This window comes from Cheilinus undulatus, linkage group 6 (genome assembly GCF_018320785.1).
Source record: "Cheilinus undulatus linkage group 6, ASM1832078v1, whole genome shotgun sequence".
Lineage (NCBI taxonomy): Eukaryota > Metazoa > Chordata > Actinopteri > Labriformes > Labridae > Cheilinus > Cheilinus undulatus.
This window is the reverse complement of record NC_054870.1, coordinates 28,414,496-28,428,270: the sequence shown is the minus strand read 5'-3', so window position 1 is coordinate 28,428,270 and position 13,775 is coordinate 28,414,496. Positions and strand designations below refer to the sequence as shown.

At 35.5% G+C, this 13,775-nt stretch overlaps 1 protein-coding gene across 4 annotated transcripts; it reads right to left on the bottom strand.

Moving 5' to 3' along the window:
- Positions 1-1,362: 1,362 nt before the first annotated feature.
- Positions 1,363-13,087, bottom strand: LOC121510612. 4 transcript variants are annotated; one of them, XM_041788742.1, is made up of 11 exons: positions 12,972-13,087; positions 10,968-11,281; positions 10,744-10,821; positions 10,400-10,551; positions 10,075-10,211; positions 9,244-9,331; positions 7,860-8,192; positions 7,614-7,768; positions 7,160-7,227; positions 6,933-7,071; positions 1,363-2,465 (listed from the first exon to the last, which is right to left on the bottom strand). In XM_041788742.1, the coding sequence occupies exons 2-8, from the start codon at positions 11,140-11,142 to the stop codon at positions 7,718-7,720; spliced, it is 1,014 nt and encodes a 337-aa protein (XP_041644676.1). In that variant the 5' UTR covers positions 11,143-11,281; positions 12,972-13,087; the 3' UTR covers positions 1,363-2,465; positions 6,933-7,071; positions 7,160-7,227; positions 7,614-7,717. The 4 variants fall into 4 exon arrangements, with proteins under 4 accessions (XP_041644676.1, XP_041644677.1, XP_041644675.1 ...); XM_041788743.1 differs by having other exon boundaries at positions 6,938-7,071; XM_041788741.1 differs by having other exon boundaries at positions 1,363-7,071; positions 7,160-7,287.
- Between the last annotated feature and the right edge of the window lie 688 nt (positions 13,088-13,775).

Here is a 13,775-nt window from a genome sequence, read left to right as displayed (position 1 = left end):
AGTTGTAGTAATTTGCTAGAAATGTCAGGAGAATATCCTATGACATTTTCAGGAATTTTAATGGAAATTTTGGGGAATTTGTTGCCAGGGGATTTGCTTGGAAATTTTTAAGTATTTTGTGGAAATTTAGAAAATATGTTTGTATCTTTTGGAGAATCTCATTAAAAGTTTTGAGAGAAATATGCTTGATTTTTTTCTTTGATATAATTTTGGGGGCTTTTATTTTTACATTTTAAGATTTTTCATTCAAATTTGGATGATTTAGTTGGCAAAAATAGTTTGGAAATTTCTTTTGGGTGTTTTTTTTAATAGATTTTTTAAGAATTGTCATGGAAATTTCAGGGATGTATTTAAAAAATTAATAATAAAAAACTGGAAATTTATTTCTTTAAATTTTGGTAATATAATTTGAATTTTGGGGGAATTTTGATGGAAGTGTATTTATCATTTTGGGAGTTTGATTAGGAATTTGAGGAGTGTTAATTTTCCACAATTGTCATGGAAATTTCAGGGAATTTGTTTGTGTGTTTGGGGGGAAGTATGGTTAGAAATTGTTAGGCATTTTCATAGATTCTGGGAAACATTTATATTTTTCTTTTACCAAAAAGGAAGATTTTTAGGGGGGATTTTGTTTTGAAATTTTGAGTTTTTTCAATTTGGGAAATGTATTTGTACTTTTTAAAAAAATTATTTGTTTTGAATTTTGGGGGCATCCTGTTTTGTGGAATTTTCCATCATTGGCATGGAATTTCAGGGAATGTAGTTGTTGATTTGGAGAATATGTCAAGAAATTTTGGGGGTCTTTGCTAAAAATGAAAGAAATTGTTATTGGAATATCTAGGCTTTATGAAAAGGTACACTGAAACATTTGGGGAATAATTGAAAGTATTTTGGATATCTTTATGTCATATTTTACAAACATGTTAAAGAATTTTCCCATAGATTTTGGGCTAACTTTAGAAATTTAAAGGAGAATTGTCAGGAGAATGTAACAAACACACAAAAGTCAGTCGCAATAACATATGTTACAAAAACAGAATTATGACCAGACTGAATGCTTCAGTGCTGTCTAGATATCAAAGCTCTATCTCGTGTGTAACAGGAAGTTTCTTGTCAGCATGCGATACTGTGGTTTCCTGTGCCCAACACAATCTGTTCTTGGAATCTTTTTTTCAGCCCAAGTCCCTTTATGGATTCCACCCAGTCTGATCTGTGATAGCCTCTTACCCTTAGTAGATTATAAAGAAGTCTAAATTTTAATTTCAGTCAACTTTATAACCAGTTAAAACAATTTATTTTTACTTTATTTTTATGTTTTTGTTTTTCTAACAAACACATGGAACAATAAACGGACAGGGTCATCACATAACAGACAGAATGTTTGTCAGCACACAGTATTGAGCTTAAACTACATATAAAATAAAATAAAACATAAATACAAATGTACAGTAAGGTTACATTAAGGTGCACAAGTCAGTATTTCCTTAGTCTCCTTTTACAAGTCAAATAATGTCCCTTGAGCATAAAAGTCTCCTGAGTGTTATTCCAGAACAGATTTCACAAAGAACAAAGACATCTCTTCCGGTTACAGTGTGATTCCAAGTTTTCCTGTATTTTTCCACTTTTTTGGTAAAGAGAATGTCAGTTGTTCCATTTTATAAATGTACTGAATTATTTCCTTCAATTCAGTGATTGTTGGAGGTTCCTTACTCAACCATTTCCTGGTAATTGCCTTTCTACTACAAGCTAGTAGTATTTGCAGTAAGTACCTGTCATGTTTCTTAAGTCCAGTTGGCAGATTTCCCAAATATACAGCACTGAAAAAAAAAGTTAAGCTTAGAACTGATTATAGGTCCAATTGCAGTCATAATATCCAGCCAGTAAGGAGAAATAACAGGACAATCCTAAAATATATGAAAATGACCTGCGGAAATGTTACCACACATTCTCCAGTATTGACCATACTCTAGATTGTTTTGTTGTATTTGTTTGATTTTAGGGGTGATAAAAAAAACCTTAAAATGTTTTTCCAGGTGTATTCTCTCCACAAGAGGGAGCTTGACGTGGTCGACTGCATTTTACATATGTTTCGCCAAACTAGTTAAAACAGTTTAAGCATCAAATTATAATGCAGTGTTGGATTTAAATGTGTTAGTTTGACATTTTGCAAACATGGCCTTTGGCTCTCTCTCCCTCTCTCTTAGAGTTAACTTTAGTTAACTAATGATTAAAGTAAATGAATCAAAAGTTAGAACAAAATGAAACTGGATTGATAAGGAATTACTGTCAGAGTCTTTGGCGCTTGAACTTGAACAGGGACATAAGGGGTTTGAAGGAAGTCTGCACTGAGAAGCTGCAAGAGCCATCCAGTCCAGACACAGCTGGTGTTGGCTGATGATGTCTTCTGAGGCTAATGGTGTCATCCAAGGCTGATGGGATGAAGAAAGCGATGAAACCCCAAAGACCTGGCAGTGATAGAGAGGTGGAGGGTCAAACACAATGGTGTCATGAATGAACTGATGGAAGAGAAAGACATATTTAAGAAAAGACAGCAGCAACATGATAGGATAACGATGAGGGAGTGGAGCAGTGCTATTGGACAGATGAGAGCAGCTGATGAACAGATGATGAAAGCACTAAAATTCAAGCTGAAAGCACTAAAATTCAAGGACTTGGTCAACCTCAAAACAATTCTAATAATGCATAAAACAAATCAAAATCAGCTACCACAGGGCATCCAAAAGTTGTTTCAAAAAAGAAAAAACAAGCACAATCTCAGAGGAATATGCTTTTTCAAAAAACAGCTGGTACGTACAAACACAAAAACACACTGTATATCAGTTAAGGGAGTTAATCTGTCAAACAACTGCAGCGAAGAAATGAAAACCTGCAGATCACTTCATAAGTTCAAACAAATTTATATCAACCTCATCCTGAATGGATACAAGAAAGAAATGGATACATAAATTTAGAACATAAAGCAATGTGCCTTTTTAGTGATGCACTTTCTTTCCTTCTGTTTTGTTCTCCTACACATTGCTCCGACAGATTAAATTATTAAAAACACAACAATGAAGGGGTAGGACTAGATAAGTTTTATTAACTTCATCCCACACCCTTTTGAACAAGGTATGATTATCTATGTTGTTATAGAGTTGTCTCATTAATTATTTATTTTTTCCTGACTAAACACTTTGTATATTTTACTTATTTTTGTTCTTTCTTTTAACCTGTTCGAATAAACAAATAAAATGAAATGAATGATATGAACATGAGCATGCATGGAGGAGAGCATGCAACATACTGACAACAGACATTAAACCAGCATGCAGAAAGCAGCCTTCTGGCCTGAATTTCTGTTGGAACTGCATTAATAATATAAATTTTCACAACAATTCTCACTTGTCGTGCAGCAATGGCAATTATTGATGGTGCAAAACACCAACACAATAACACACAACAGTTTTCTATATATTGTCTAAGTTTACTTCATGGTTGGAATCAAAGATGTCGATGAACAATGTGTCTGTTATTGGTAGCACTTTAATTTAGTGGGTCCTAATTACCTAGTAATTTTAGAGCGGTAAGCTGTGTTATACAGTAATTTCTCAAGAATAAAGTGTAATTACCTAGTAATACGTTAGCCTGGAACTCTCTACCTGAACAACTAAAACTTATCACAAACTTCACCACCGTTAAGAGAACTACAAAATCCTGGTTAGTTCAGCAACAGAGTTGTTCTCATGTTGGAATTTCTGTAACATATTCACTGTTTAATGTGTTTTACTGTCTCTATTGTACCCAGCTCACTTTTCCAGTTTTAATCAACTGTTTTAGCTTTTAATTCTCATGAAAGCCCTTCTAAGGACGGGTGTTGCAAATTAGCATTCACTATAAAGTCACTAACAAATAAACCTTAAGTAAATAAATAACTTAAACAAGTAATAACTGAAACATATAGTATATTAAGTAGTGTTTACCTAGTAATAATGTCTTAATCATCAAGTAATCCTTGTAATATTCTGTCCGTTCTCTAATAATTAGGTGGCATTTTAATCTAACCCTAACCCTACACCTACCTCAATCCTAACTCCTAACCCAGCCCTAACCCTAAAAAATACTTGGAAATTATTCAGGAAAGTCTCAATTTAATTTATTGGGCCAGAACAAAGAAATGACCTTGGAATTATCAAGTGACTTTTGAAAACTGTCATCTTATTCCTAAGAAATTACTTAGTAAAGTACCACCTAGTTACCAGAGAACGGACACAATATTACAAGGGTTAGGCTTTGGTAAAATATATCCTATTTACCAGAGAATTGCTACAATATTACAAGGTTTGGAGTTTACCACTCAGTGAAATGGCAACTTCTTGTGAGGTAATTAGGGCCCACTAAAATATACCGCTTTGGTTGTGAAAGATGCATGAATTCGGTAAAGCTGAACTAGTCTCTCTTTTGAATAAATGACATCAATGGAGAGAAGTAACACAGTTACCTGTAAGCAGGACACTAGAGGGCAGTAAGCTGCTTTACCATGGTTAAAATAAAATGAGTCAAATCCAGTGGTGTTCACAGTCACCATGTGTCAGTGAAAATTTAACCCATCTTGGAAACTTTTGTGTTTGCACCCTCCACCAGCAGATGGCTGATGATGCTGAAATGGTTGACTGACAGTGCTTCAGTGATACAGAGTAACAGAGGGTCTCTAAAGACAGCATCCCTGTTGATGTTATGAGGACACTCTCTGATTCACAGCTTTAAAGACTGCTGTGTTTAAAGAAATGTGATGCAATATCTCAAACAAATGCTGCAAGAGCTCATAGAGTCTTTTGAGAGATATCATTTGATATTACAATTGATCCAAGTGTTGATATCTCTGATGTCCGCAGCAGGGAGACAGTGGTCTGGTTCAGAATACATGACAATGTTAGTCAAAAAACAACCAAAGAGCACAATTTACACATGTCTAGGGTGATTTGGTAGTTTATATTGCGGTTAATTGTTACATGTTGATTCATTCATGTTGTTCATTAGGTGAGGTTGTTGAAATAATCCTGTAGTGGGTTTCTACCTCAGCTGCACATGTGATTTACTTTTATTCACTTTTGTCTGACTGTGCTTTTTCTAAATGTGCTAAATAAATAAATATATTTTTTTTAAACAATAATAGTAAATGGTTTATTTAAAGGGACCCCAGTTTCCAGTTTAAAGACATACTCTCCTCTTATATTAAATGTCTTTTATAGGTATAATTTACAAACGCACTAGTATGCTACATTTTTAGAACATGTAAAAGAAAGATAAGAAATGCTCATTTTGTCTATAATTTTATGATTATAAAAGCCCATGAAATCATCCCAGCTAAGAGAAAAGGAAATAGAGGGCTCAGTGGAGCTGTGACTGTCTGTCAGAATGACTACAGTGCTGAAAAGCTGTCTGTGATTGTTTTTATGCCCTTCAATTAAAGTAATAGGCAGCTCAAACTTTGTCACAGGGCCTTCATGTACACAGCAAATTTGAGCCTCGGGAATAAATTCTGTGAGAGTTAAAATCAACTCAATTTGAGTGTACATGTGAGACCATCAAATAAACTCTAAAGCTGAGTTAAAGTAACTCTTTTCTGGGAGTTGGTATTTAACTCTCATAGGGAGTTAAAACTGAACTCTACTGGGAGTTAAAATACAACTCCCATTAGGAGTAAAATTAACTCTCATAGGGAGTTAAACTTATTTTGACCTATTTTCAGTGTTTATACTCAACACTTTATTTTGAGTTAAATTAATTTATTTTGTATTACCTGTTTTTATTTGGGAGTTTCATTTGCACTGTTTTAAGACATCCAATCTGCATTTCTAACTGTATTTTGGTAAGGTTTTACTAATCGTTTTGCCATTTTTTTGAATATTCATCTTTGTTTAACAAAGCTCACTGTTACACTGAAAAATATATTCTTTTAAGTAAGAGCCTTTACAAATGCATGTATTCATGCAGAAATGTTAATGCAGCAAACATGTTAAACAAAAGACACTGAAGTAATTTATGTGGTGTTTTTTGTATTGATTTTCACAGTAAAACCATTTTTGTATCTCTAAAATAAGTGTTAAATTTAAGGAAACATCAGTTTGCAGTAGCCTATCATTGGGAATGCTTGACTTTAAAAATGGTAGAGTCTGGCCCAATCAAAATGTGTTTACTTGAAACACTAGAATTTACTAAAGATGTGTCTTCATATCTTCACATTGATTCAAAAGCCACTGTCAACCTGACAAACTGGGTGAAGTGTGATGAGTCGAATACCGTGTTGGACTTTTTGTTTACACAGGCACTGATGAACACACACCATTGTTCAGCAAACTAACCTCTATTTTGTTGCACAATGGTGAAGTGTTTTTTTGTTCTTGCTGAACATGAAACTTGTTTCCATGACCACTTTCATGCTTCCAAGTAAGTGAAGACTTCCCAAAGATGGTTCTGGTCATAGAAAGAAGATTAAAGCACTTTAAAGCTTTTGATGCTCAAATGTCCTATGGATGTGATTCACATTTTTATGTTGTGTCAGAGAGTTGCATTATTTAAAGTGTCAAACGTGTTGGCTCAGTGGGCACTAAAGGAATGGAGTTTTTCCTTTTCTTTGGACCTAGTGGATTTGCAGTTATTTGCAATTAGTTTGAGGTGCCTTAACAACACTAAGGCTGTACCAAAGGATGATACAGAGATAACATCAACGTGTTTGCTTCTTAAATGTACTACTGCTTGTTCAAAAGCCTTACTCTCAACTCTTTGACTTTTGGAGTTTCTTCTGTTGTGCCTATGTCAATGTTGTACACAGTAGGCTGCAAAAACATGTACAGACTGGAGAGCATTGTCATATTTCAGACTGAAAACAAAGTGAGACTTGAACAACTCATCAAATGCGCCCAAAGATGTACTTGACTGGCACGGAAGAAGCTTTCTATCAAAGACAGTGTAGAAGCTGAAAATCTGCATTTTTGAACTTCCTGTGGCCAGGAGTTATGGTTGGTGATTGCCCTCCATCATGGCAAGGTGATCCTCCAGGCTCTGGCAAGCCTAAAACACAATGAGAAGCATCTCTATATAAGCACTTACTGAGAAAAAAATTAGCAAAATGTTGAATAAGAATGTTGCTTTTACAAACCTTCTGAAATATCACCAGATGATCTGCTGCCTCCTCAACACAGATCTTCCTTGCCCTTTTCCGTCCAGCTGGTTGTGGTGTTAGAAGATGCAGCAAGACAAGAAGAGAGGCCAAGTCACTGTTCCACTCTGCAGACAGTGTAAAATACACAATTTACCTAATAATTTAATTCCCTAACTTTTTACTTTAAAGTCACCTCTGCTTTCCTGATTCATGTTACATATTTTGCCTGCTCAAACCAATTGTGCTTATACCCCACTGGTAAGACTCAGCCAGCAATTTTATTTTAAAGAGAGCTGTGCACTGGTTAGACCCACAGACTTACACTTACAAGACAGGCTTGGGTATGATTTAGTCAAACAGATAATCTGAGATATTTCTTCTTGTTAAGAAAGTTGTGTGTATTCTTTTTTTTGTGATAACATTACACAAAGAAACCATAATGTAAAACTACCTGGCTCATCTTCAGTGTCAGATTCTTCATTCACAGCAGATTTGAGGAGCTTTCTCAGAAGAGCTGTATGTCTCAGGGTCCTGGCCTCTTGGTTGATCCTGTCTTTAAAGCAGGTGGTCCATTTTTCGAGGAACCTGAATGAAGTCCTGCAGAATCTAATATACAAAGGAAGGAATTGTTATTACATTCAACCTAATGAAACCTAATAGGATTTCAAAAATATTTTAATTCATACTTGTCTCCTACCAGTCCTTTAGTGTCCAAAAAGCGAGGAAACATTTGCAGTATGTTTCCTGACTGCTGACGATCATGGATCATATGCTGACCATGAAGGAATGTTTCTCTCATCTTTTGGAAAACCAAGTCATGATTGGTGGTGTGGTAAAGAAGAAACATTGCCTCTATGCAGTTATCTCCTGATTGCTGGTCATCTATGGAACCTAGTGTTCTTGATGATGTGGGCCCTCCTTTAAGCACCGCTCTCTTAATGGATGTTGATGCTGTTTTGGACTGATGTTGGACCGTCTTCACCCTCCACTCAAGAAAGCCTGTGTTGCTCTGAATGTCATAGAAATGTTCCTAGGAAAAAATGATGTTACCTTTTGTTATAGTGCTGCAAAAAGACAAATTGTTAGAATCACTAATATTTCACACTATGTTTACTATGCAAACTTGCATATCCCTTTTGTCAGGATTATGGGGAAAACTCAAAACGGAGGACCCAAATGCAGATAAAACAGAAAGACTTAATTAAACAAACTAAAATCCAGGAAAAAGCAACTGAGGATCACGAGGAGTAACAACGGGGAAGACATCAACAAATGAACCGACACAGACACAGAGAGACACAGAGCTTATATACACAGGGAGTGATTAACAATGGCGGACAGGTGTGGACAATCAGACACAGGTGAAACTGGTGAAGGATAATCAAAGTGGAGGGAAACTCAGGCCGGAAGCAAAACTGGAATCACACACAAGGGAAGGCAACTACAAAATAAAACAGGAAACATGGAACCTAACACAAGAAGCACACGAGGACTGAAAACTGGACACAAGAAGCTAAACTACAGAAACACTGAAAACACAGGAGGATACAAAGAACCAAGGAGGGCAACTCAAACACAGGGAGTAAAACTTAAACATGAAACAACAAAACAAGAAGCACAGGGAAACTAAAAATGAAACAGGGAATTAACTAAACATAAAACACAAGGGGCAAAAACTGAACATGAAACAGGGAAATAAACTAGACATGAAATACATGGAGTACTACACATGAAACACAGGGGAAAACCTAAACATGGAACACAGGGAATTACTTAATACAATAAAAAACTAGACACATGGAAAATAACAAAAGCCCAAAATACACAGAAACACAAAGACTATATAAAACACTAAATGAACTGAACTAAACACTAAAAGCTGAACAAAGGAAACACAAGGGCTACAGAAAAACATCTAAGAACTAAACACCAGAAATATACAAACTAGAAAACCTAAGTACAATGTAAAACTAAAAACATGGAAATCACAGAACAAGGAAAACACAAGGGATCAAAACTAAACACAGGAAATACACTAGAAAAACTCATAACCTAACAAATCAGAAACTGGATCATGACACCTTTTTTGAGTATGGATCCTTTAAAGATGGAAAGAGTGACACAATCCCAAGAGCATGAAACTCCTTTGTTGTTTTATTTACTGCTCTCCTAAAAAACAAAAGTATTGTTGTGACAGGAGTCTTTCCTCCTTTGAACAAAAATCAGTATTAAAGGAACCCTGCATGTTAAGACATCTTGACTTTATTACATCAACTTTAGTGCCTTATGTTAATTATATAAAGAAACACATTAGATTCCTATATTTGGGAGAAAAAAGAAATAATAGTTTCCTATGTAGGCTACCATTTTTGTACAATATGGTCTTGGTAGTGATGTCATCGAGCTGCACTGTTCTTTTTACATCTGTTAGAATGAACTCAACTTGATGTGCACTGCATAAACTTCTTCCCCATTTTCCTCTTCCCTAAAGCTGTGCTTTGGATTGAAATTAAAAAGGCTTAAAGGATGACACTCCACAGGTAGGGTAGAGATGTCATTGATTTCCTCCTCTAGAGTTTCACCCTTAAAACCCTTTGAAATATAAAACCAGATGTAGTTTTAGCATAGTGGACTAACGAGGAAGAAGTAAATGTAAATAATGGTAAGATACATCAGTATCTTAAGTGCATTCTACAAGACTGGAAAAGAAGAACAATGCAGCTGAATGACATCACTGACCAGGATGCACCGCACAAAAATGCCAAGCTTCAGTTAAATCTATTTTTTAAGTTCACTCCAAACTTAGAACTCTATCGTGTCCCTTTATGCAACATACAAATAAAAGACACCAATATTAATTTAATAAGGTCATGCCTTAACATGCATGGTTCCTTTAAAATCAAGCTTCTTACCCTTTCTTTTCACGCATGTGAGCCACAAGGATGTTCACCATTAATCGGCGAGTTGAGTCTTTCAAAGGTCCAGTGTCCTCATACTCTTTGATCACAGTCATCCCAGCAGGCTTAGAAGTGAGAATCTGCTCCACCATCTAATCAAAATTGATGTGCAACAGAAAACAACCATTAGCAACAAAAATTAGGCATTATTTTTGAGACATCTCAATTTTTCAGATAATTGTTGATCAGATTTTTTTCCATTTCTGTTCCCCCTAATCTAAACATAAATTTAGGCTAGCCATCAAGCAAACTGTAAAGACACTGCAAGAATTATACATACATTTCTTACAGAGATGCTGTCCATTTTAGGCTGAACAATTTGGCATCCAGCATCACTTGTGTCACTTCTTGGGCTGATTAATGTTGAGATGGACAATGTATCTGTTAGACTTGGGGATGAAGACGCTTCACCTTGCCATAGGAGAGTGAAATCTGAGGATAAAAAAATACCAACATCAGGGTATAATGCAGAAACTAGATAAAAATAAGCAACAAAATACCATCATGTACCCCATGATGCTTGAGAGGGTCTGATCACTACCATCAGTGATCAACACCACAACCTGACATCAAGAGGGGAGGGTTTTCTTTGCATTTCATTCTGTACGCAGTAATACTGCCTACCACAAGTTGTGAGTGTTATATATTTGCCCAGGTCTACAGTGTCAGCCATCTTCTTGGACAGGTCTGCAGGTAGGAGGTCTGAAAAACAAACATCTAACTGTACAAAAAATTTAGGTACTAACTTTCAAATAGAAATCAAACAATGGTACATTTTTCTCAGTGTAAGAGCATACTTTAGCACACCAATATATAAAATAGAAACAAAATAATTAACATCACTTTACCATCATCAATACAGATGATGAAGCAGATATCTTTAACTGTAGCAAGCTCCGGAAACACATCCTCATCCACCTCTGTCCCCTGGTCATCTGTGACTTTCAGTTTTCTGTCCTCTGGTATGAGAAATTTCTCATGCACTGGAACAAAACAATAAATACTCCTTTCACACATTATCATTACAGCTCCAAAAATTACTTACCAAAAAAAAAAGACAAACTTAACTTACCCAAATTGATAAAAGATGAGAAGCTGACTTCCTCAAGTTTTACCTGTTTCTTTGTCCCCCTTCATTTCACTTTGATAAGCATCTTGGTCACTTAAGGAAAAAAAAAAGCAATAATAAAATTAATATCAACAACAAAGAACAGCTTGTCACTGTACCAACTCTCTGTATTGGGGCTGTAACAGAATGTACAACATAATTTAAATTATTTTGTCATAAAGGTGAAGTTAAAAGCACAGCTTTAAACATGCTATTGGAAGCACTGTTGTAAGCAATGTTTCCTCTTTTCTAAACTCCTGAGTACCTAGGCTACTTCATTAACTGTGAGCGACATCTGACGCATACGCTATGTCCACATGGCATCACCTCTCCAACCCCAAATAACATTACAATTAAATATAGCTATAATGATTAATTATCACTGTTAAAGTCATGAATTTCACCATTCATTAATTTATTCACAAGCCACTCTCAGTTTTTGCTAGCCACAATTGTGATGTCTGGAAATCCTGTTTAATATAATCAAGGTTTACATTTCAAGGACTTACAATCCTTTGAAATGTAAAAGTAAACTGTGATTCTAACTTACAAGCATTTGTCCTCAGGTGAAAACAGACATTAACAAAGTTTGCAGTTTCATATAAAAAGGCTGGAAGCTTAAACATCTGGATGAGACCATGCTCTGTTCTTATGCTTTATCAACCTAATCACAGTCAGGTCTCCTAAAGGACTTCTACCTTCACGAATTAAACAGCACATTACAGAGAAATCACACTGTTATAAACATCAGGGCTCAAATCTTTTTGTTATCAGTCCATTATAGGAGATCAGCTCTTTCTTGGTCTTATTTCTAGATCATTTTGGCCAGATTCATTATTAAAAGCACCGTATTTACATAAAAATAGACATCCATTTAATGTTAAAAAATATATATTTATCAAAATAACAGATTATTTGAATGTTACGTTAACATGCGCTAAAGATGTAATCAACTGATTTAAATCTCATTACTGTAATTTAAAAAATGATTAAAAACAGAGAAATTAACAGGTTTATACTCTTCAGCTTAAGTCTTTTAACTCCTGTAAAGCTTTTTTTTTCATCCTGGCTCCGGTCTGCCTGTTTCTCACTGCCCTGCTGATCAGTTATTAGGATGTAAAACATTTAATGATGTTTTTGATTGGTTTATTATCAATATACAGTAAATCTATATTATTTCCTGCAACGTGGCACGTATAAAATGTTTTGATAATGAGCTCATATACTGATGTTTAATCATTAGGGTGTACTGTCCTGATAAAATATAGTGGAATGTTAATTAATATTTTAATAGTCTGAGAGGGAGAGAGAGTGGGTATTCACACAGCACTGACGCACGTATGTGACATGGTTGGAGAGAAACTTTTAGCGGGAGAAAAGTTCAGCTCTGTGTGAAATCGTCTTTTCTTCTGCAGAGAAAAGCATCAGAGCTAACACCAACACGTCAGCTTGTGTCTGTGAGTGGCGTTGGTGTTTGCGTCGTTGTGTCAATGACATGAAGTTAAAAATAGTAAAGTTTGTAAAAAATGTATATCAACACCTACTTAGTGGTCTTGGGAGCACAGAAAAACAGTCACAGATGCAGTTTAACCACACATGGCAATAAAGTTAGCATCAAGCTCGACCATGGCCCCACCGATTGATTAAAAATTACACTAACAGTGGAGTCAGCGTCACATTGCTTGGTTTGTCTGCATCGAAATATAAATGCAAATACAGGGAAAACATGAGCCGTTAACATTACCTTCTCAGCATTCTTTGAGTGAAGCAGCTGTATGTCTTCCTAGCCTTACAAAGTCCGATGCTGTGAGGTCTGACGTTGTCTAACAAAAAAAAAAAACACGTGAAGCAGTAACTACGCGGAAAGAAATAGACACTTCAACGTGAAGCGACAAAAATATTTTTTGGAAAATTAAATCAGAAGTAGTGAGATTATCCAAAGAAAATTTTTAAAGCACGGAAAAACAGATACCACTAGCTTGCCACAATTTCAGACAAAGGCAGACCACATTCAAGCGCCTCTACAAGAGTCAGAAAATTATGTTTACTTCAGAGGCTTGCAAAGAAGTTATTCCTGGCAAATATACAAATATTTTAAAATTTTATATGACACAAACAGAAAATTACCAATATTAGCATATAGTTTTCGAAGTAAAATTGTTCACTTACCTGTCTCTCAAAGAAATCCGGACAGCACTACCAGGCGCTGCCACAGAACCGCTGAGAATGAACTCTGGAGCAGAGTTGACTCACTGCCCTCAACACCCTGTGAATGTACTACTGATTTTTAACGCCTTCAAAGAGTATCACTTAACACAAACTGGTGTTGAGATGAGTGAATAAACTCAAAAAATGTAACTCTTTCACTAAATTTTATTTAACTCCGGATTTTTTCACTCCTGAAATTTGCTGTGTAGTTATTAAGATTATGCTGCCAAAATACACGTGATTCTGAGTTATTGGAGCATCACATTCTTTCAAATTTTCATGCAATTGGTATAGAAGAGCTTCTGAATTGAACCGAGGAGCTTGTCTCTGATGTTTAATA